The sequence below is a fragment of the Poromitra crassiceps genome (genome assembly GCF_964638095.1).
Source record: "Poromitra crassiceps genome assembly, chromosome: 18".
Lineage (NCBI taxonomy): Eukaryota > Metazoa > Chordata > Actinopteri > Beryciformes > Melamphaidae > Poromitra > Poromitra crassiceps.
The window spans coordinates 19,560,033-19,581,683 of NC_139636.1; the positions used below are offsets into that span (position 1 = coordinate 19,560,033).

Here is a 21,651-nt window from a genome sequence, read left to right on the forward strand (position 1 = left end):
AGGTGAAAACACTAACACTCAAGCTCTCTCTCTAAAGAGACCAAGTGAGCCAGGTTTTCATGATTTGATTGCACAATGAACTAATTCTCATCAGTGTTTAAGGAGAGCACTGTTGTAAATCTGAAATCTCTGTGTCACTGACAAGGCCAGATTAACACCCCCAGGAGCCCCTGGGCCCTGAAGCTCCCAGGGGCCCCACTACAACAACCCCCCCCCCCCCCCCCCCCCCCCCCCACATTATTCTCAGGCACAAGAAGGGGGAAAACAAGATAAAAAACGGGGGGGGGGGAAATTGTCCAAGTAAAATGCTGATTCTAAATATAACTGACTTGTTTGACCAAGCAAATCTATTTTTTTATATGCATTTTACAAAATGTCTATGGAAAAATGAACGTCTGACCAGTCACCACCAGGGACACTGGAACTGTTTTTAAGTAGGGGGTGCTACAAGGAAGGGACTGTGGGGGTAATAGAGGGTATGCACACCCACTGGAACACGCCCCCTCAATCGGGAACGAGTGTCAAAATGAGTGTCAAATTCCTCCCTGAGCAGCAGGTGTCACTTATCTAGGCTGATTACTGCATTCATGCTCAGTCTTGCTGTGACTCAGTGGGCGTGACCCCACAGTGACTTCTGCCTCTGTGACATCACATGCATACCCTCTATTGATGTTTTTTGGGACGTTTGGATGTTTTTAGCCATGTTTAGAGGAATATCTCATTTTAAATTAACATTAGGTTCTGTTATCTGTTATGATGTCACTATTCAGTATTTTCTCCTTTTATCACTCACTTTTATGTCACCAGCTGCTCTCCCTTTAGGTCATTTTACACTACAACAGACAGCAACACAGGCAGAAACACTGAACTTATTTTAGTATTATATTTTATTATCTTATTATTATAAACCAAACATCAAAAATAACATCTCCACGCTCTTTGCTTTGCTCATAGTCTTAAACTAAACCCTAAATATTGCAGTATGAAACATATAAAACGCATTTTAATCATATATATATAATTGTTTTAATTGACATTACAATTCCAATACAAAACAGCAGAGGGTGCTGCAGCACCACAAGCACCCCCACTTCCCGCGCCCCTGGTCACCACTTGCCCACAGGCATCCAATGATACTCAATCATGAGACTTAATCTTCTTGGAAACAATTTTTAATTTGTCTTGATTCGTCTTAGATTTGTGTCATAGTTCTGTGGAGCCCGACATGAGCCCAACCAAAAAATAAAAATAAAAATAAAAATGGGGCCCCTTCATACTGAGGGCCCCTGGGCACCTGCCCAGGTTGCCCATGGTAGATCCAGCCTTGGTCACTGACTTCTCTGTGGAGGCAGTATCCTTCTCCCTGTTTCCCCCAGTGTTTCCTTTTCACATTTATTAACTGTTAGCATTGGTCAGCATTACATTTTCTGCCTGTATGGCATTGGCAAAAACACAAGCAGTATGCAAATAGGCTGTCAAGGAACTACTGGTATCACTTTACATTACAACTTAGTAACAACATGATAATAGGGGTAATAGTGTGATAATAAAGATGTAATAATTATGATATACCATGTAGGCTATATAGAAATGTAAAAGCTGTGTTTCATCTTAAAAAAGGAACACCTCACCCTATAAGATCAAACATAGGCTATACATTTTCCTCTCACCTGTAGTGCTATTTATCCATCTCGATAGCTTTGTGAATAGCTTATGTAAAACATGATTTTTTAAATTATTATTATGTAACATTGTCTTGTTTGGGAAGGAGCGCTTTGGACTGTTGTTTGAGGTGCTCTTTGGATAGAGGGATTCACCTATGGGCGTGCTCTGTACTTAGTGGGCGTGCTCTGTACTGGCCCCAGCTGGAGCTGGATTTTGAAGTTGGCAGCAGGATTCACTGGCCCCTCCTCTCCTCTCTGGAGGAGGAGAGCCAGGAGAGAGGAGGCTGAAGTGCTGGAGACCTGGGTGCTGAGAGTCAGTCAGTGGAGTGAAAGGTCCACGATGTACCACTGTACCACATTCTTTCTCAGGTTATAGCGACAGAATGGCTATAGTTATATAATATTTCATATTATATAACATATATAGGCTATTATTGATATAGGCTATAGTTATTATTAGTTATACATGTATGTAATATATTAATAATACAATATATTTATATATTTAATTATTATATTATTAATTAAATTATTAATTATGGAAAACATTCATTTAAATACTTGTATTGAAAAATACTATATATGTCTAGCCTACTGGTGGTGGGGAGAATTAGATAATGTAGAGTGAAACCTCTCTACACTTGTCTATCATCATGCATAAGACATTCTTACTGAGTCTGTCATTGTGTTGCGAACTTCTAGCAAATTATCACTACCAGCAACCAATTCACCATTTTGCTGGGGACCCATGGGATACATTCAAGAACCCCTGAGGGGTCCCCGGATCCCACTTTGGGAATCACTTGCTTATGTTATTCTTAATTTAACGCACCTATAATACAGGCATATTGTGCATTTGTATGTACAAATGTCAGTTTCATGTCAGGATAGTCGATGAGAAAAAGTCAATGCAGTACCCATTCACATTTTAAATTATTTTTATTACAGAAAACTTTCATTCAACATAAAACAATTTATGCAGCATAAAACCTAAACACATAGAAACAAAACACACATGCCAGTTTAGTTTTAACGCAGACCCATAACTTGACTTGAGTGTTAGTTCATTCACAACACAAATAAATCACTCTGTGGGTTCTTGAACATTTACAGCCCGGGACCCAAATGAGAACTTTGGTTTCCTGTCCTGGGATCCGAACTCATGTAAACATATTATAATATGGGGACCCAGCCGTTTTGGCTCGCAGTCCAAACCGGAATAACTAAATTAACAGCATGAAACAGTTTAATTTATAATATGTTAGTCACAGATGGATGAGTTAAGGACTTTGCTGGATAAAACAATGAAATGTTCTGCAACTTGGCAAAGGCACAGATGTCTCTTACCGGTTGACTAGAAATATCTGGCAGCTATTATTCTACTTCATTGTAGTTGTGCTTCTTCTGCGTATATATATTAGTGTGTGGACATAAATACATACATTGTTACTTGTAATGCTCCTTCACAAGTACGCATGCACACACAGCACACGCACACACGCACCCAAATGCCACAAAGTTACGAACAGTGCACTGCATAATGCACTCCTCTGGTCTTTGTGACACTAATTAAAATCAATTTACACTGTGCAAAAGACTGAATCTGCATGATCAATGTTAAGTTGCTCCATGTGCTCTCCAGTGGGACTAACAAAGTGTTATGTTAATATATCACACCAATTACACTTAAATAAGGCAAGCAACCATATACAGCGGTTGTTGCTTAGGCAGTGGACTTGGTTTATGAGGTGTGCAAACATTTACAAGGTCATTGGTCACATTATAAGTAAAGTGGTTAAGCATTTTCACATCCGATTCCAGGTCAGTGTCAGACTGTGGCAAGACAGATTACACTTGTGACCAAAAGGTTAAAATATATTAGTAGCAAGTTTTTATTTTTATTTTATTTAACCTTTATTTATCCAGGGAGGACCATTGAGAGCATGCTCTCTTTTTCAAGGACGCCCTGATTACAACAAATACCACGAATTAAAACAATACAAATCAGAATAGGAACTGTGGCATATATAAAACAATACAATCACACTCAAACAATGAAAACAATACAAACATATTAAATCACAGGAGCAAACAAATAAGAGGGCTATGTAAAACAAGTAAGTTATTAACCCTTGTGGTAGTAAAGGAAGTCATTACTGCTCTCCATTCTTCCCACGGTCCCTGAACTCAGCACTCCAGAACAAAGTGAGGCTGACAAACACTATGATTTCTTGCAGAACATCTCCACCCTCACAGATTTTCTAACTTACAGTAGTAGCCTTGTGAGAACACGCCAACGCGAACAACTATGAATTTGTTGAAAAAAACAAAAAACTCCAAGGCACTCTCCTTTAAAAAAGTTAAAATGCCTTTATTTACATGGCAATGTCATATTAGACTTTACAAAACAAAACTATGAATTTGTGTTCGCACTTCGCAAATCTTCGACTATTGCTCCTGCTCCAGCTTTTCAGAGCCCCAGCGGTCGTCGTCTTCCTCGCCCCAGTGGAACTGGTAGCCCCGGGCCAGCACGAGGCTCTCCAGGTCCCTGTCCTCCGCCCGCTCCCTCAGCCTCTGCTCCTCCAGCAGAGACACCAGCGTGTCCCTTCTCTCCACCGTCCGCATGATCTCTGACAGGATGGCCTGCTCCTCCTGCAGCTCAGAGGCACACTTCTTTGTGTCTGGAGTCAGGGGAAAGAGGGGATCAAACATGCGTACTATAGAGTGCCTAAGTCACGCCCTCTTCTGGGTTCAAAAAGGGATTTAATCCCAAATTCCTTTTTCCTCAGATTTTTCGAAAAGTCCTTATAAAAAGAATTGTACTTGGTCAAACTAATCTATTAAGCTAAAATCAGAATCAGGAAGAGACCATATAACTTTTTTTTTGTCTGAGTGAAATGTTACATCTGTTCTGTCTCTCCTGATTCTGAATATAACTTGGTTTGACCAAGTAAAACTCTTTTTATAAGGATTTTTCAAAACGTCTATGGGAAAATTAATGAGGAATGAAATCTTCACTCACTGATGATGACATCACAATGATGTCACAATGCCTATGCCATCATCAGTGCCTATGACATCATCAGTGTCATAGGCATAAGCTGATTTGGCTCTTATGACATCATCAGTGATGTCAAAAGATGATTTCCTCTTATGACATCACTATGATATCATCAGTGGTACAAAAATTGAAACTGAGAACAGAGAAGAGACAGAGATTTCCCACTTGACCCTTTTATAGATAATATAGGTAGATGCGACTGTCAGACTGTGTGTGTGTGTGTGTGTGTGTGTGTGTGTGTGTGTGTGTGTGTGTGTGCATGTCCCCAACCCCTACCATCTATTGCCATCCTGTGTCGTAGGTCTTGCTGCAGTCGACTCTGTGTGTCCTCCAGTTCAAGTTCCTGAGCACTAAGACAGAGGAGGAAAACACACAGGATGTTAAAGAGGTGGTAGTAGTAATCTATGACCTCTACTGGTGACCAGTAGGAATTGCAACAACATCGATTGAACGTATCTCTACCCCTTGAATTAGCCAGTAACTGACACAAAAAACTCTAATTGGCTACTGTAATTAGCGCTCCAATAGAAAATAGTAAACCATGCAAGATATTGTAATACATATGACTGCTTTTTGGCTTGAGGCTTTTTAGCCTTCATAGCTGAAAAGTGTCTTGAAATAAAGCCAGAAATCTCAGCACCTGGTAAAGTAATGGTTAAGTCATTGGCTCTGCTCAGCAACCATATTAAAACCCTTGCAGGTTTTTGGTTTTCAGTGCTATGAGGCTGTAAAAGAGCATATTCATTGCACCTTTAAAGCACTCACACAGGGTATTTGCTGGTTCAGAATGGGCCTCAGAATGGGTTGAACTTACCACAACATGAGTTCAGACTCATAGCGCACCATTCTGTTCTTCTCCAGGACCAGTTTGAACCAGGACTGATACAGCTGGGCCTCCTCACCGTCATCTGACTGAGACTCGTCTGGGAGGGGAGGGAGGAGTCAGTCAATGATGAGGAAGGAAGGAAGGAATGAAAGAAGGGATTCTCATTCAGAGAAGAGCAAGCAGACATGAGAATTGGACATGAATCAGGTTATGTTTTGAGGCACTGCAAAAAGAAATTCATAACGGAATTAAGCTGTGGATAAAGACAGACACAGACACACACTTTTTTGTCTGTCTGCTTGAATGTGTTTTGCTGTGTTTTGACAACAAAATTCACTATAACAAAGGCCATTTATTGTACAAAGAAGAGACAATGAAGTCCCACTGTTTATCGTGAGTACAGCCATTAACTGCCTTTATGTTGTAGAAGCTTTTAACAAGACTGGATTCACAAGCCCCCCCCCAGGCCAAATGGTCTGTGAAGAATCTGCTTTGCAATAACAATAAAATAATAAGTCTCATTCAGGGGAATTCCACTAAACCACATTGTAGTATTAGGATAGAGCAAAAGTACAGTTCAGTATAGAGCTCAACAGTCAAGTGACATTTCTTGCCCCGGAAGTGAGTTTCCCATTCATTTTCTCCATAGACACAAGTATTAAGGCTGGAACCAAGCCTACTGAATTGTGAGTGACCATAAAACATTTCACTTAGAGCAAAAACAAAAAATTAAGACGAAAAAACTATCAAACAAACAAATTCTCTATGGTATTTTTATTTTTGCTCAAATGTGTTATGGTCACTCACGATTCAGTAGGTCATGGGTTGGCTTGGTCCAGGCTTAAAACTCATTATATAAGGATTTTTCTAAATGTCTATGGAGAAAATGAATGGGAAACTCACTTCGGGGGCAATTAAAGATGTCATGTGACTGTTGAGCTTTATTGTAGTGTTAGGATAGAGCAAAAGTACAGTTCAGTATTGGGGCAAATGTACAGCCTTGTAATGTCCTGTTCATGCTCAAAGAACACTGTAAGGACACTGGAGTGTCTGTCTGTGTGTGTGTGTGTGTGTGTGTGTGTGTGTGTGTTGTACATTACCTGTCTCTCCTCTGATGATCTTCTCTATAGCCACTCCTCTCTCCTCTAGGTCTCTCTGTTTCTCTCCCACCTCCTCCAGTTGTCTCTGGATGGTCTGGATATGGCACAAAAATCATGTGTGATCGACATGAAATGCAAGCCAAGAAGCAGTAGGAGATGCCTCAGATCATCAACGCTGGAAAGCCTGGACACTTCTGTATCTCGCTCACGTTCTAATTCATCACTTGTCTGTTGTAGCCCCAATTTGTGATTTAGACTGTTACGACAGGTGTGATTTATAGACTGTTACGACAAGTGTGATTTAGACTGCTATGACAGGTGTGATTTATAGACTTCTACGACAGGTGTGATTTATAGACTTCTACGACAGGTGTGATTTAGACTGTTACAACATGTGTGATTTAGACTGTTACGACAAGTGTGATTTAGACTGCTACAACAGACAGGTGTATTTCTACCTAAAATGTAGTCTCTTAAAACAGACTGTCTCATCTACATCCGGCGAATGCAGCTATACACAGTCTGTACGTTACACCCCCAGAACATGCACAAGGAAGTTGGGAAAAAAACCTTCAGACAGGAAAGAAGTTTGACGGAATCCGACCAATCACGACACGTGTGTCCACGAAAAATGCGGCATATTGGATTCTGATTGGACTAATGAGCGGAAGACCCGCCTTTCTGCGATTCTGATTGGACTAATGCGCGGAAAACCCGCCTTTCTACTTCCCATTCCGGTTGGTGCATGATTCTCCCCCACGAAGTACAGACGGTATGGCGGAAGCATTTGAAAATTGCGGAAGCCAACTCGTCTGTTCTAAGAGACTACCTAAAATGTGTCCGAGAGCAGCTTTAATGCACACAAACTAACACAGACCAAGAAACAAAATCACTGTCCCTTAAGTTCAGCAGCAATAGAGGGATAGAGTGGAGGATAACAACACCACTCTGTTACATTTGAAGAAAATTGAATTGGCCATAACAAGTTAACATTTGTGCAGTCAGTCTGAGTATAAACTGAATTGCACCAAACTCAACCGTGCTAGCAGATGTTTCCACTCTGTTGAAAGCCTAGAATAGCAACGCTTGGGTTAAGAGCATCAGCTAAAATGTAAATGAAACTTGGAGTAGACCATTCACAGATATTTGGTGGGGGTGTGTAAAGAAGTATTAGTGAAGAAACAATCTCCTCTCCATACTATAATTCGAGAGTCGGCGGCAGCGTGGCTTGGCGTGGCACGGCGTGGCACAGCGCACAAACGTTCAACTGCGCATGCTCACAAAGGAGAGAGGGAGGGGGAGGGAGCAAAGCGAATCCATACGGATGGTGATGTCATTCGAGCAACTGTGATGTCATCAGTGACATCACTCGAGCAACTGTGATGTCATCGGTTATGTCACTCGAGCCACTGTGATGACATCACTGATGACATCATCACTGATGATTGATGATACACTTGTTGATGTCGAGATATGGAAAGACATCTTCATGGTTCTGATCAATCACCTGCAGCGGGTTCCAATTTAAGTAATCCAGCACATAGTTGGTGGAAGCTACTATATAATTTGATGGCCGGTGGCACAGTGCAGCACAATTGCTCAACTGCACATGTGTGAAGCGGTGGGTTGTCTACATGCAAGATCTCCAGATTCTCCACTCTCCACCATAGAAATCGAGCGTACAAGATTGCTACTATAAATAAAAAAAATAGTACCTGAGCTCTATGGAGTCTCTTGAGCTGCTCCCTTTTAGCCTGCTGGGCCACTGTCTTCTCCTGGTTCCTCGTCTGTCTCTCGGAACACACCTGGGGCCACACACACACACACACACACACACACACACACACCCTTGCAAATGATTAATATACACACACAATAATGTGACATTTTCTTGCGCGTTTAGTAAGTGCCTTTTCCAAACCTTCTGATTGGCTGATTGGTGTTCATCTTCATCGTCACTGGAGGAACGCTCTTCCAGGCTCTGCTCACTGGAGGCTAGATGAAAAAGCAACAAAACACTTAATTAAAACAAGAGTAGGCAAGCCTAGTTAAGCCAGGCCCAGACTGCTGCCACTCAGTGTTGTGCAAGTTCACATAAGAGCTAGCACAAAGTTCAGTTCCCATTCTGGAGCTGTGGAGTTTGGTTGACACAGGTCAATGTAATCAACTAGTTTTTTTTTTCAACAATATTTATACATTTTTCAATTGAGCATATTCATACACAAACCAACAATTACAATACAAAGACCAAATCAACTAGTTGATTACAGGTGATTACATGCACCTGTGTCCAGTGGGCAAGCCCACCCCCTTCCCTCTGATGATGCCGAAGTGAATTGAAAAGTTGTAGTTCCTCGAATGGCCACTAGGCGTCTGGGGCAGTAGGCATTCCCCCCATGTTAAATGCCCGACTTTGTAACATGATTAAACATCTTTCCAGTGAGGGGCAAAACACGGTTTTGGTCTATATAGCTAATTTCACCTTTTCATAACAATTATAGGGGGGGTCATTTTTTATATAACTAGCCCGTTTGGAGTAAAATAGATGATAGAAAAGGGGGTGATTGACAGACCGCCTGTCCAGTGATCGCGCAGCTTGCTGATCATGGACCAACCAGGTGGAGCTGCGGCTCTGGGAAACTCCCATCTCACATGAGGTGCGGAAGGACTCAACCCATTCCCTCCCACTCTGCTGATGAAAAATCAAGATGGGGACACCCACCGTTTGAACTCCACCAGGAAAATGAAATTTAGTGGGATAGCTACGTCCATATTATTTATGTCAATGCCTGTGTCGCAGGCTTTCATTCAGCTGCCTGCTGCTGCTCAACACCCACCACGTATGCGTGTTTCAACAATGGGGAGTCAGTGAGTCAGTCAGTAAGCCCCTGAGGCTCTTCTAGGCTGGCCCTCCTGGGTCAGAGCCTGGGTGTCCCAACTGAGACTGACATACAAACTCCTATAGAAATAGGAGACCGATACTTGTATAATTGGTGGCTTTTCATAGTCCAGCACACTATACAGGCCATTATAGTTCCACTAACAAAAACACCTTCTCATACAACCTCTGTCATCGTCACTTGAACCCTCTCACCTTTGTTTCGGAGGTTGCTGAGGATGGTCCTGATCTCCTTCTGGGCCTCCTTGTCCTTGGCCTCACTCTCCGACGGCTCCCTCTTCCTCAGCCGCAGGGAGGAGAAGAAGTTGAGGGGCCTCGTGCGGTGGGGCAAGGAACCCATGTCGTCGGAGAAGACCCCTCTGGAGCCTCTGCGGCTCCCCAGGGACACCTGCTGCAACAGAGAGGGGAGGTCTGTCACGACAGCCGCCCCCTGGCGGTGGGGCTCTGGCGCTCCCCGGGGATGGGGGTGGGGCTCAGGCTCGCCGGCACTCTTCTCCTCTCTGGGTGGCTCTGGAGCCGCAGTGCCGAACATGGAGCTGAAGCTGAAGGCTCCTTCTGACATGGGCCTCTGTTTGCGGGGGGCAGCCCGCTTGGTCCTCCTGGTGAAGGGGACAAGAGAAAACCCAAGCTGTAGGAAAGCTATAATTCATACCTTGGATTAAACTGGATTATTAGTTTAATAACAGGCCGCCAACAACAGGCGGCCTGACCGACCAGAGGAAGCACTAGTGCAGGGACCAGGACACATACCCCTAATCTGATTACCCACCCGCAGACACGGCCAATTGAACCTGCGACCTGGGCTTGAACCTGCGACCCCCGTGTTGGTAGGCAGAGAATCTACCACTGCACTACATGGACGCTCATGGGCAATGAGTATTATGTCTTATACATACATGCTGACTGCTGGGTTGGAGTTGGTGGAGGCATTGGTCACACGGAAGGACCTCCGGAAGGCGTTGGCTATAAGCTGGAGGGCAGAGGGGGACGAGGCCGGGGTTTGGCTTGGGGTTGGTTCCCCGTCCTGGCCCGAGTCCACCTGGGGCTTATCTGCTGCTGTCTCTGCTTGTACCTGATAAAACATCAGAGGGAAACAAGGTTGGCAACCACATGGAATTAATTCCTCTTTTATCATCTCTTGCTCTCCTCAACTCCAATCGACAACAATACATTAGAATTTGCTGCATTCATCAGAGAAAAGTGCAAACCTGGTGTTTGGGTTGCTGTGTGGTCTTGGTGTCCAAGCTGATCCGTCCTGGAGTTTCCTCCGGTGTGGGCAGCAGGTCCCAGTCCAGCAGCTTCTCCTTCTCAGACAAAGACAGCACCAGGCGTCTCCTGCACGAGCTGCCGAGCTCTTCCACAGCAGCCGGGGGCTCTTCACGCTTCTCACTCCCCGCTGAAGGGTTCTGGGTATCTGCCAGCGCCTTGGAGCCGACATCGGACGTCTGACAGAAAGGTAATATATTCATGTTCAGATCAACTTTATTATCCCACAGGGGGAGATTCATTTGGTCCAGACTTTCAAAGTCCAATTCCCTCAAATTCAAGGAGCCAACACAGCATAGTTAGACACACGAACCAAGGTTCATTACGCTTACAACACAGCAGGCTTAACAGAAGCTCACAGACAACAAGAGAGAGAGGCTTGAATGTGTGAACACTTCTCAACTGTGCTGTGTTAACCCTATTTAACGTTAAGTAAAAATTATATCAAAAGTTCAAAACTTCAATTCTTATTCTTGCGCAAAATATATAGATTTAAGCACTTTCAATGTCTCTTTGTCTATTTTCAAAAACATTCAGTGCCTTGATTGAACTACTTATTCATGCACGGTCCTTGTTAAATATCTACGTGACATGAATGCTGCTGGACAAAATGTAAGAATTATCCATGACATGACTTTGATTTTGTGCTCGCCTTTGAAGGCCTAATAGTTACACTATTCATGTTTCTTGATAATATAGAAGGTCGTTTCAATAGTACATGTGTAGGCTGCTGTGTGTCTCCAATGAATTCCATTTGACATACAGTTTGTTTCTCCGCTGAAATCTGCTCAAAGTCAGAGTCAGCTTCAGGGACGGTCTCTGGTGCCTCTTTGTCCAGCGACCAGCTTCTCTGGAAGTGCTTGACGAAGAGCAGAGGGAAGGCTGTACATGGGGAGGAAACAAAAGTCTAAGTTTATGAAGGGTGTCATTCCAAAAATAGCTATATATTTATTCAATGTGTGCCATTTAAACATTCAAAACCAAATATTTCATAATCAAAATGTTTTCTAAAGGACTTTCGATAGTTGTTAACTTTAGTTCTTTCTATAGATAGTTTTTAGGATCTGTTCCAGTAGGTGTTGCGGTTTAAAAGTGGGTCTTATGTGGCAGGATGACTAACAAGGCCAGATGCTGAATTTTCATTACATTAATACACTTTTCTAGCAGTGGGAATTATTATTGTCCAGCTGTGTGGGTGGATGCTATCGCTAGTCATCTTATTTGGAACCCAAACCCATGTAACGCTAACCTGACTCTGCCAGACGGGGAGAGTCAGGTTAATGTAACGCCACAGGTATGTATCATTGTGGTACTATTGTAGCTCATGACAGCGCCACATTGGCCTGATCTGTGATTTGCTGCCACATTGTGGGACATTACAGTTATAAAGTGTCAGATTTGCATAAAGACAAAAGTAATGGTGGATTGATCCACTACATATAAAGTAATACAATAGGAGCCACACCCACTGCATAGCATTAGCCTCTTTTGACAATGGGGATATGGATAGGACAATGTTGATACTGATAGATGAGGAAACATATTTTGATGAAAAATAAAGTATCTCTGTTGTAATTGCTGTCAGAAGTGCCAGTCTATTATCTGTGTATCATGTATTTTTATAGAGGAATCAAGGATCGTTGCTACAATCCAGCAAACATCTTCAAGACTTGAAAGATGTTAGTGTCTCAGTGAAATGAAAGAGGATGTTTTAAAGAGAACACTACTGACCTCCACTGTTGTACATGCTGCATTGCATCTATTTACCTTAGCCACACTCTACCTTTCCTCTCTCTCTCTCTTGCTCTACTACCTACACCTACCCACAAATAGGGTGGATCTACTGGATCGAAATGACAGGTGATGTGATCAGGGTTCCCACACCTTCTAAAACATCAAATTCAATCAGCTTTCGAGGACTTTCAGGGCCCACTTCCCTCAAATTCAAGGAGCCAACAGAGCAGTTTGATATACGAATCAAGGTTAATTGCTGTTACAACACTGAGATTTGTTTTTATAATGAGAACTAACTAGAAGGCTTTACAGAAGCTCACAGAATACAGTTAGAGAGGCTTGAATGTATGAACACTTCTCAACTGTGCTGTGTTAAACCCATTTACTAACGTGAAGTTAAATAAATAAATAAATAAATAAATGGTAAATAATGAATTAATATGATCAACAAAAACACAATTTGACATCAGACAAAGTACAGCATGCAGGTGACCCGGCTGGAATACTTTAAGTGGAAATAAACAACAAGAGTACTGCACAAATTAAGTTAGCCAATCAAATTACAATCACCCCATTATCAATTAACCGTAGAAACAGACCAGCCACAGTGCTTAAGTTCTCGATCAAACATAAATTAAGATACAGTCAAGAGCCAGGGAAATCTGATTTTAGAAGAGGCAAAGACAGACAAAAGCAAGATCGCAGGTACTCACTTGCTCGGATCTTTCTCTTCCATCGACTGCCCTTGTCTGGAAGTGGGGGCTTAGTGTTACAGTGATCTACAGGGGGGTGAGAGACAGAGAGACAGACAGAGAGAGAGAGACAGCGAGAGAGAGAGCTCCTTGCATTGTAAGACCCATAACCAGGCAAGAGGGGGCACCACACTATAACTAAAATAAATTCACAGTGTAAAGCAGTGTATAAGCTACAACAAAGTTAATGTGTACGTGTGCGTGCGTGTGTGTCAGTGGACAGAATGTTCAGCCCAGTAGAACTTTGCTGCTGAGATGCCAAAACAAATATTCAGCTAAGTGTGGGAGAATAGCGCCGTCAGCCGCACCCGCATCTCCCAGACATAAGTGGGGGAGGGATGGGGTCTCACACACACAAGCTGAAGTGGGGTCAGTAGCAAAAGTTCAGCCAGTTTAGCATTCTCCCTCAGGGAATATTGAGTGTTCCACCATAACCGGGGTTGAGAACCCATTTATACAGCAGAGCAGCGGTTTCAGTTCAAGTCGTGTGCATTCACACAGTGATCTACCTGCTATTACTATACAGTGCATTGGACCACATAGTTCTAACCTTTGGTATCTTCCTTCAACCCTGTGCTGTCCTGCGCTGACGGGTCAGGAGGGTCCACATCCATCTCTGCTAGCAAAGTGACCTCAGCTGCACCGATCTGCCCACAATGCAAGCTGGACTTCCCACCTGCAAATAGAAGAATACATTTAGCACATTCCAGGTGTACTACTGTATCTCATAGGAAAGCAACAAGACTTGTATTACACCAACATGTAAACAATCTCATTAGCATGAGTTGATCATTACTGCACTCCAACTGTGTACTATAGTATAATATCAAAAATAATCAGGGTTACATGTCAAGAACAGTTGCCAAATACCTAATCACACAAATCCCCAGTAAAACACACATTATCCTATAATGCTATACATACAATCAAAAAATGACAGTTTCTGCATCTGAAAATAACATGCCATTTCATAAAAGGGGATTCCAATTCACTTTTCTAACTGCACAGTATAGCAGTAATCTCCATTTACATTACAAGTACCCACTAATCAACAACACCACCATGTTCATAGTTCAGTACTCACAGAATTGTGTAGTCAATATTGTACAGAACCTTTCCAAAGATGATTCCACTTGGTCACAGCAAAGAAATGAAAGTATCTTGATATAAACTGTGTATACAAATGTGTGGGGCTGTGCCTGTTAGCCAGATTACCGAACCCGTGCGATTCTGCTACTTGTGATTTAACCAGGCTGGACGCTTGCCAGAAGAGGCACAAAATGGCTGGATACCCCGAAAAGTTGACCACATGAGACCACATGGTATATCGATGATAGCCCCAGAAGGAAGGATAGAGGAGACCCACAGGCAGACCCCACTAGAGAGCTGGCAGCAGCCAGGAACTGTAAGTCACTTCAAGTCTGTTCAGTTTCATTAGTCTCTTCAAGTCAGTTGGATCATTTCAGTTTGATTCAATTCAATTTGGTTTGATTGAAGCATGTTTGATTCTAGTTGAGTTGAACTTTTGCATTGCATCTATAGCCATCTGATGAAGGGCAAGCTATGTAACCCCAAAGCTGTGTGTCTGCTGGGAAGCTAAATGCATCGCTCAGGCATGTGTGAATCAGTGGGAAGCATACATCAGTTGTTAAGTAAACAAGAGGTGTGCTCGTGAAAATTATTTGTGTGGGCGATGTTAGGTCACAGGTGGAAAAAAGGATTTGCTTTAATAGAAGCCTTTTTGTAAAGTGTCATTGTTGTTAATTTTGTGGTTAAAAACGATGGAAATGTGTTTTGTAATTATTACAGGGGCCATCAAGCCATCAAGCTATCAAATTAGCCCTGCCACCTAATGTTCAGCCACTTGGAAGCCTTGGAATGAACTAACTTGCTAATTTGTAAGAAACGAGGACGCAAGTGATTTATGTAATCAAATATTTATTTTGTATATACTTACAAGCTTTTAAATATCATAAATTAAGCAAATGGACATTCTTTAACAAATAACAAGGTTGGCAGGCGGCGTCAAGACTTCCTTATCATTATGAACACAACTACAAAAAAATGTACAGTACAGCGAACAGAAATACTCTGGCAGTGTGCAAAAGGCTTTAAGGGGGGGGGGGGGGGGGGGTGGCGATGTCCTGAGCAAAGACTAGGAAGTGCAAGAGACCGATCTGGAGAGGGGCTCTGTGGGGGAGAGGCCTCCTTCTGAAACAGACGAACCACAGACAGACCACAGACACCCGGACGACAAACGTTACAGTCAGAGGAGGAAGGGGGGGCCGCCGATGAGAATCACTCCGGGCCGTTCAGGCTCGATGATTTGTTAGGGGGGGGGGTTAGTGCATGACCGTTAGTGGGGTTAGGATACGGCAAACTCGTTGCGTCTAAAAACAACTCACCAGACTACAATTATGTGACACCCTCAACTCACTTTAAATGGGCAACGTGCAACATTTTAACAATAATAAATCATTACCACATTCATTTTGAAGAATCAGTATAATTACTGTGTACTTGACAGCCTCTCTACTCTCATCTTACATTGTATGTCACTGGGTTGAATTTGGGGGGAAATATGCTGGGCTGCTTTATAGCACAAAAGGAGGTTGCTTTACAGCACAAAACAGGAAGAGGATAACCTGCCACCCTCCAGTAAAAATGGAGATCAAAATTTCGCGCAATAGAGTGCCTAAGTCACACCCTCTTCCAGGTTCGGTATGGGACCTAAGAGATTTCATCCGTCATTCATTTTCCCATAGACTTTTTGAAAAATCCTACAACACTGCTGGTTGATAGAGCAAACCAATCTAGCCTGGAAATCCGAAGGCATCATAAGTAATTTGCCAATGATATATTGATGTTAAAAATGTCACACATAGCACCTTTACTGCTACAACGAACATGCCATGCTTAGAACCCTTTCCGTTGTTGTGATTGGTTAATCAGGGGTTAGGTGGGTGGAGCTACGGAGGCAGCTAATGCAAAAGCAATACGACAAGATTGTATGACCGAAGCAGGCCAATCGTCACCTTCCCCACTGCCAGGAATCAGCCAATCAGAGGGTGCAGCATTGGAAACTTGAAACAGACTGAACGAAATGAAGTGAACAAAAAAGGTGAGGAAAAATGAATTGCGGGGAGGAAATGATGGAGATGAAAGAGAAAAATGGTGGAAGATGGAAGGAAAACAGAAAACAGATAAAATGCTGAGAATCTCAAAGGAAGAGCTTTTGGCCAACAGGCTATTACAATAAAACTCAAAGTGTCCAAATATAACATACTTCAGCAGTGCATTTGAAGATTCCATCTTCAATTCTTTACAATTCTACGACATTATCAGAACTGATTTCACCTTAAGCATTGTCTGCATTTACAACAGAATATTTGCAAAAACTTTTGTTCTTTGTCGCAAACTACAGATATGAAAGAAGAAAAAAAGAGAATAAAGTGAAATATTTTCACTTGTATACATTCTTTGGCTGATTCTGCTTATTAAAGCTGAAATGTCCAGTATTGGGGAAAAAATATATACTGTATAAAGAAAAAAATCAATATGACTGCAGAGATGATTTCTCTAATAAAGTGAAACCAGTAATTTTATTTAAAACATAATATATCGTCAAGTGAATACCAAACGTCTACGATAAAAAAACATACATTTGAGTAACAGAAAAATATTAACTGAAATTGCCCCCCCCTATATTTTATAAAATAAAATAAATAAAATAATACTGTTTGGATTTCCATTGCACATCTCTCTGGTGCAATGCATACAGGTAGCTGGGAGAGTTTAGGTGCAGTTCCGGGCAGGCAATATGCAGAGTCAGTGTAACTTCAAAAGCTGCCTGGACTTTGCAAGATGCTTTTCAGTTGACTAAAAAGGAACCGACATGATCCAGACATGATCCAGACATGATCCAGATGGCTTTCAAGGTTCGAGTCAGAGGGCATCGCTCCAGGGAACTTGTACTGCAATCAAATCCCACATCACCAGTCCTCAGTCAGTCAAACTCTCCCAATTATTTTAAAGTTTGCCTGGCCTGCAAAATGGGAAGGGTTTGCACTTTTCAGACAATCCAATTGTCGAAGTAACTATATCATATTATCATCATATTTCACAATAGCCAATAGTATTAGATGGTGTCTGCAGTCCAAGTAGCCTGGAACAAGCCCAATTAAGTCAGAGATGCATTCAGTAAGGTACAACACAGAGATTCCGAAATGCAACAAGCGGGGAATGGGTGATTCAACACGTACCACCACGTACCACTTTAAAGACCATCAGAGTAAATGTCTGATTGAGATAGCTTGACGGCTGTCTGATTGAGATAGCTTGACTGTGTTTGTTGTCCACTGCAACTGAATGCAAGCCCACGACAATCGTTATCAAGTCAGACTTCACACAGTACAGTCACACCAAGCACTGAACACGGGCATTTGAAGTGAAATCAAGTAAAATGATTTTATAACACTTTATAAAACACTTATAAGTTAAAAAAATAAAAACATAAAATGACCATGAACACTCTTATTTGCTTCCAATGAAAGGCTTTGGTCTGCTTCAAATAAACAACAAGATATGTTGTACATTTGAAATCTGCATGAAATGAGAGGTACATACATGTTTGATCAAAGCTCACAATAGCAGGTAGCGGGAATGTAGCAAATAAAAATAATTATTTGGTGGAATTATTTTTGAATCCTTCGCTCTCATTTGTTCATGATGAAAGTACAAACTGAAATCCATTGAGGCTCATGTCAAGCCAGCTGGCCCAGACTGACCCAAAGGCCCCAAGCTCGCATTGCTACTCGGCCCGGGGGGGAAGGCCTGCCTATGCGAGCCGGTGGCCTGTGAACCTCTGCTGGGCCAGCTGGAGCTCATGGTACATCTGTCCCAGACACTCGTGCATCATGCAGAGCAGAGGCAGCCCCAGGCTCAGCAGCTCGTACAGGAACACGTAGTCGTCTGAGCGGCTCCTGAGGTGGGACGCCGCGGCCGCCAAAGACTCACACACACGCCCCAACAGCCGCCGAGGCAGCACACACACAGCCCGGCCCGCACGCCGCGGCCAGCTCAGGCCTCGCCTAAGCAAGGAAACCAGGGTACCTGGGGGCTGGAGGCTGCCTGTCGCCGAGTAGCTGCTGCCGTCCAGTGCCGACGATGCGCTGCGGCCTTGGTCGCCCTAAACCAGACAGAGCGGGGAATGGATGTAAAAATGATGACCTTTAAAATGAAGTAGACAACCAGCTAATACACATCAAAATACACAATAAATGGTAAATGGATTTTGTGCTGAACTACCACGTGTTGCTTACCATTCTCCTCCTGAACTGGCCCAGCTGAATGCTGGATTGGCACTGGGCATAATGCATCTTGCAGTAGAACTTCCCTGGAATGGAAGCACAATCAATCATAAACATGCTAAGGGACTAGAGTCCAATGCAATTTACACAAATCCTTGAGGTGAAAAGATTTGTGAAAAAGTGTAATGTGAGATATCATTCATGGCATACCATGTGTGTGGAACAGCAGAGCCAAAACAAGGTTAAAGGGGCAACATCTGTGCATCCGTGTTTATAAGGCAGTAGGGGTGAAAACAATTCATTAAGAATATGTGTTGTATGCCATCTATTTCTATGGGAAGAAGATCATTACATCAGTAGATCAGAATTATTCTTTAACTAGTGCAGTGCCCGTTCAAAACATGCCTGTCCGGATTGGCCCAATTGCTGCTTGCAGCTTTCTCAGGAAGCGCACGTGCCCGTACCGCTTGAGCTGCACAGAACCAAATTTGAACAAGTCCGACACTGCACGTCCTTGAGCGCCCAGCAATTGACCCGCCAAGTGTGGAGTAGATCGGATGAACAGTTCTCGAGATATGCAAGGACACACAGACAGAAATTCCTGGCACTGGAGACAGTGCCAATGACAGTTGAACATACCCTGGTGTGAGTCGAAGGCGTGCCCTCCCAGACGCAGCGTGCAGCTGCAGACGTCACAGCGGAAACACTCGCGGTGGAAGAAGTGGCCCTCGGCGCTGAGCCTCTCCATCACATAGACCCGCTTGGAGCAGAAGTGGCACATGTCGCTGCCGCCGAGCCCAGGAGGGAAGTCCTTACGCACCACACACTGACAGGGAGAAGGGGAGGAGGTGGGACAGAAGAAGAAGACAATTTTTATGTTTAATTTTCATTTTTATCCTTCATTGAATCAGGTCGATACACTGTGATTGAGATCAGCTCAAAAGAAAACATCCATAAAAATGAATGAAAAACATGAATGAAAAACATGCCGCTTCAGTCACATGTTCCAGCAATCTCTCAGTCAGCAACATACAGGGATGTACTGTATATAGTAAAAAGAAATGGCACCCATAATAGAAAATGTTGGAAATCAGTGATGATGGATGAGAAAAAATAAATAATCTTGCAGTGGGATATGAAGGAACAAGTGCAAGTTTGATGGAAAAATCACTTCTGAAGCTTTGCAATCTTGTGCTATAATTATACAGTATTTAAAAGACAGGTACAGGAGCAGCCAGCTTTTTGCTATAAATCACGATGGCAATTGACCCCCCTGGGTGATGCACGGCAACCAGTTTGCGCCAGAACGCTCACCACACATCAGCTATCATGGCGGAGAGTTGAGGACTGAATGTGCCAATTAAGTAAGAGGGATGATTAGGTGGCCATGATGGAAGGAAGGCCTGTTTTGGGAATTTAGCCAGGGCACCGGGGTTACATCCCTACTCTTGTGAAGAGTGCCGACGGGATCTTAATTGACCACAGAGTCAGGACCTCGGTTTAACGTCTCATCTGAAGGATGGTGTTCACTCACAGTCCCCGTGTCTGCCCTGGGGCATTGGGGGTATTCTTAATGAGACCAGAGGGAAGAGCACCTCCTACTGGTTCTCCACCAAGGACTAATCAGAGTCAGTCCTGCTTATACCCATATAGCTTACAGTCAAATTAATTTTCTAATTAGCTACCTGTACTTTGAAATGGAATTCATTGAATTGGATTCAATGTGCTGAAAAACAGGGGTTTGATTGTATAGAGGACATTCAATTAAAGAATGATCCATGCCAGGCAGTCTGTGTACTGCCCAGTGCCCACTCACCACAAGCTACAATTAACCATGTTGCATAGGTAAGCAGATAGCAGTTAATATTTAAGCCACTGTGTTCTCTTACTATGCTGTAGCTTGCACGCTCTATTGAAGCAGTGCACATAAGGTGGTGATAAGAGACCAGAGTCAACAAAAGGTAGCAATAAAAAGGCATGTATGTAGTAAAAAGACAACTACCAATGAGCAAACACAGCCAGCAGTCTGCAGCAGCATGAGATGAAAACAAATCACAGGAGAAATTCTTCAAAACACTAGCTGCAGCCTGGGGACCCTTCCCCAGGGAACTAGAGCCTCTAAAGTCAGATGATGTGGTTGTCACATATTTGTGACCACTGACCAGCATGGAAAAAAACAGCACTGTGTTTGTTCGAATTATTAAATCAAAAAGTGCATTTTAATCAGGTTTTCTGTCAAGTTAAATGAGCCCTTGGTTCATGTTTGGTCACATTTTGACTGATTTGAACAAGGGAAAGTTGTAGGCAGAACAGTAGGCAGTTGATATTCTCCCTTCCGTTTACTTTCAATCACGCAAACATAGGTGATCAAATTTTCACTTTTCCTTTTCTAATGGCTAAAAAGCAAAAAGAGCATGAACACTGGGTTAGTGTTATTCCTCTGCAACACCCTCATGCAGCTTACCTGCATGGCACTGGGCCTGTGGTCTGTCTCATAGAGGACAACACCCTCATCTCATGCAGCTTACCGGCATGGCACTGGGTCTGTGGTCTGTCTCATAGAGGACAACACCCTCATCTCATGCAGCTTACCAGCATGGCACTGGGCCTGTGGTCTGTCTCATAGAGGACAACACACTCATCTCATGCAGCTTACCAGCATGGCACTGGGCCTGTGGTCTGTCTCATAGAGGACAACACCCTCATCTCATGCAGCTTACCTGCATGGCACTGGGCCTGTGGTCTGTCTCATAGAGGACAACACCCTCATCTCATGCAGCTTACCTGCATGGCACTGGGCCTGTGGTCTGTCTCATAGAGTACAACACCCTCATCTCATGCAGCTTACCGGCATGGCACTGGGCCTGTGGTCTGTCTCATAGAGGACAACACCCTCATGCAGCTTACCGGCATGGCACTGGGCCTGTGGTCTGTCTCATAGAGGATGGCCAGTGCTTGAGCTCTCGCATCTATGGCTGATGAAACCTTCCCAACCGTACGCTAACATTAACACCAAGGAAAGAGGCACGGAGGCCACAGA

General features: G+C 43.2%; 1 protein-coding gene across 1 annotated transcript in view; it reads right to left on the bottom strand.

Moving 5' to 3' along the window:
- Positions 1-2,768: 2,768 nt before the first annotated feature.
- The window catches only part of mical2b (microtubule associated monooxygenase, calponin and LIM domain containing 2b), a 74,744-nt gene continuing 55,861 nt past the window's right edge, over positions 2,769-21,651 (bottom strand). Inside the window, exons 17-31 of the mRNA XM_083655136.1 lie at positions 19,251-19,437; positions 18,624-18,697; positions 18,415-18,490; positions 13,853-13,978; positions 13,264-13,329; positions 11,580-11,698; positions 10,759-10,995; positions 10,447-10,622; positions 9,746-10,149; positions 8,573-8,646; positions 8,367-8,456; positions 6,652-6,745; positions 5,540-5,648; positions 5,002-5,075; positions 2,769-4,345 (exon numbers count right to left, since the gene is read on the bottom strand). Coding sequence (XP_083511262.1) covers positions 4,113-4,345; positions 5,002-5,075; positions 5,540-5,648; positions 6,652-6,745; positions 8,367-8,456; positions 8,573-8,646; positions 9,746-10,149; positions 10,447-10,622; positions 10,759-10,995; positions 11,580-11,698; positions 13,264-13,329; positions 13,853-13,978; positions 18,415-18,490; positions 18,624-18,697; positions 19,251-19,437 — 2,139 coding nt within the window. The 3' untranslated portion in view covers positions 2,769-4,112. The remainder of the gene's footprint in view (positions 4,346-5,001; positions 5,076-5,539; positions 5,649-6,651; positions 6,746-8,366; positions 8,457-8,572; positions 8,647-9,745; positions 10,150-10,446; positions 10,623-10,758; positions 10,996-11,579; positions 11,699-13,263; positions 13,330-13,852; positions 13,979-18,414; positions 18,491-18,623; positions 18,698-19,250; positions 19,438-21,651) is intronic.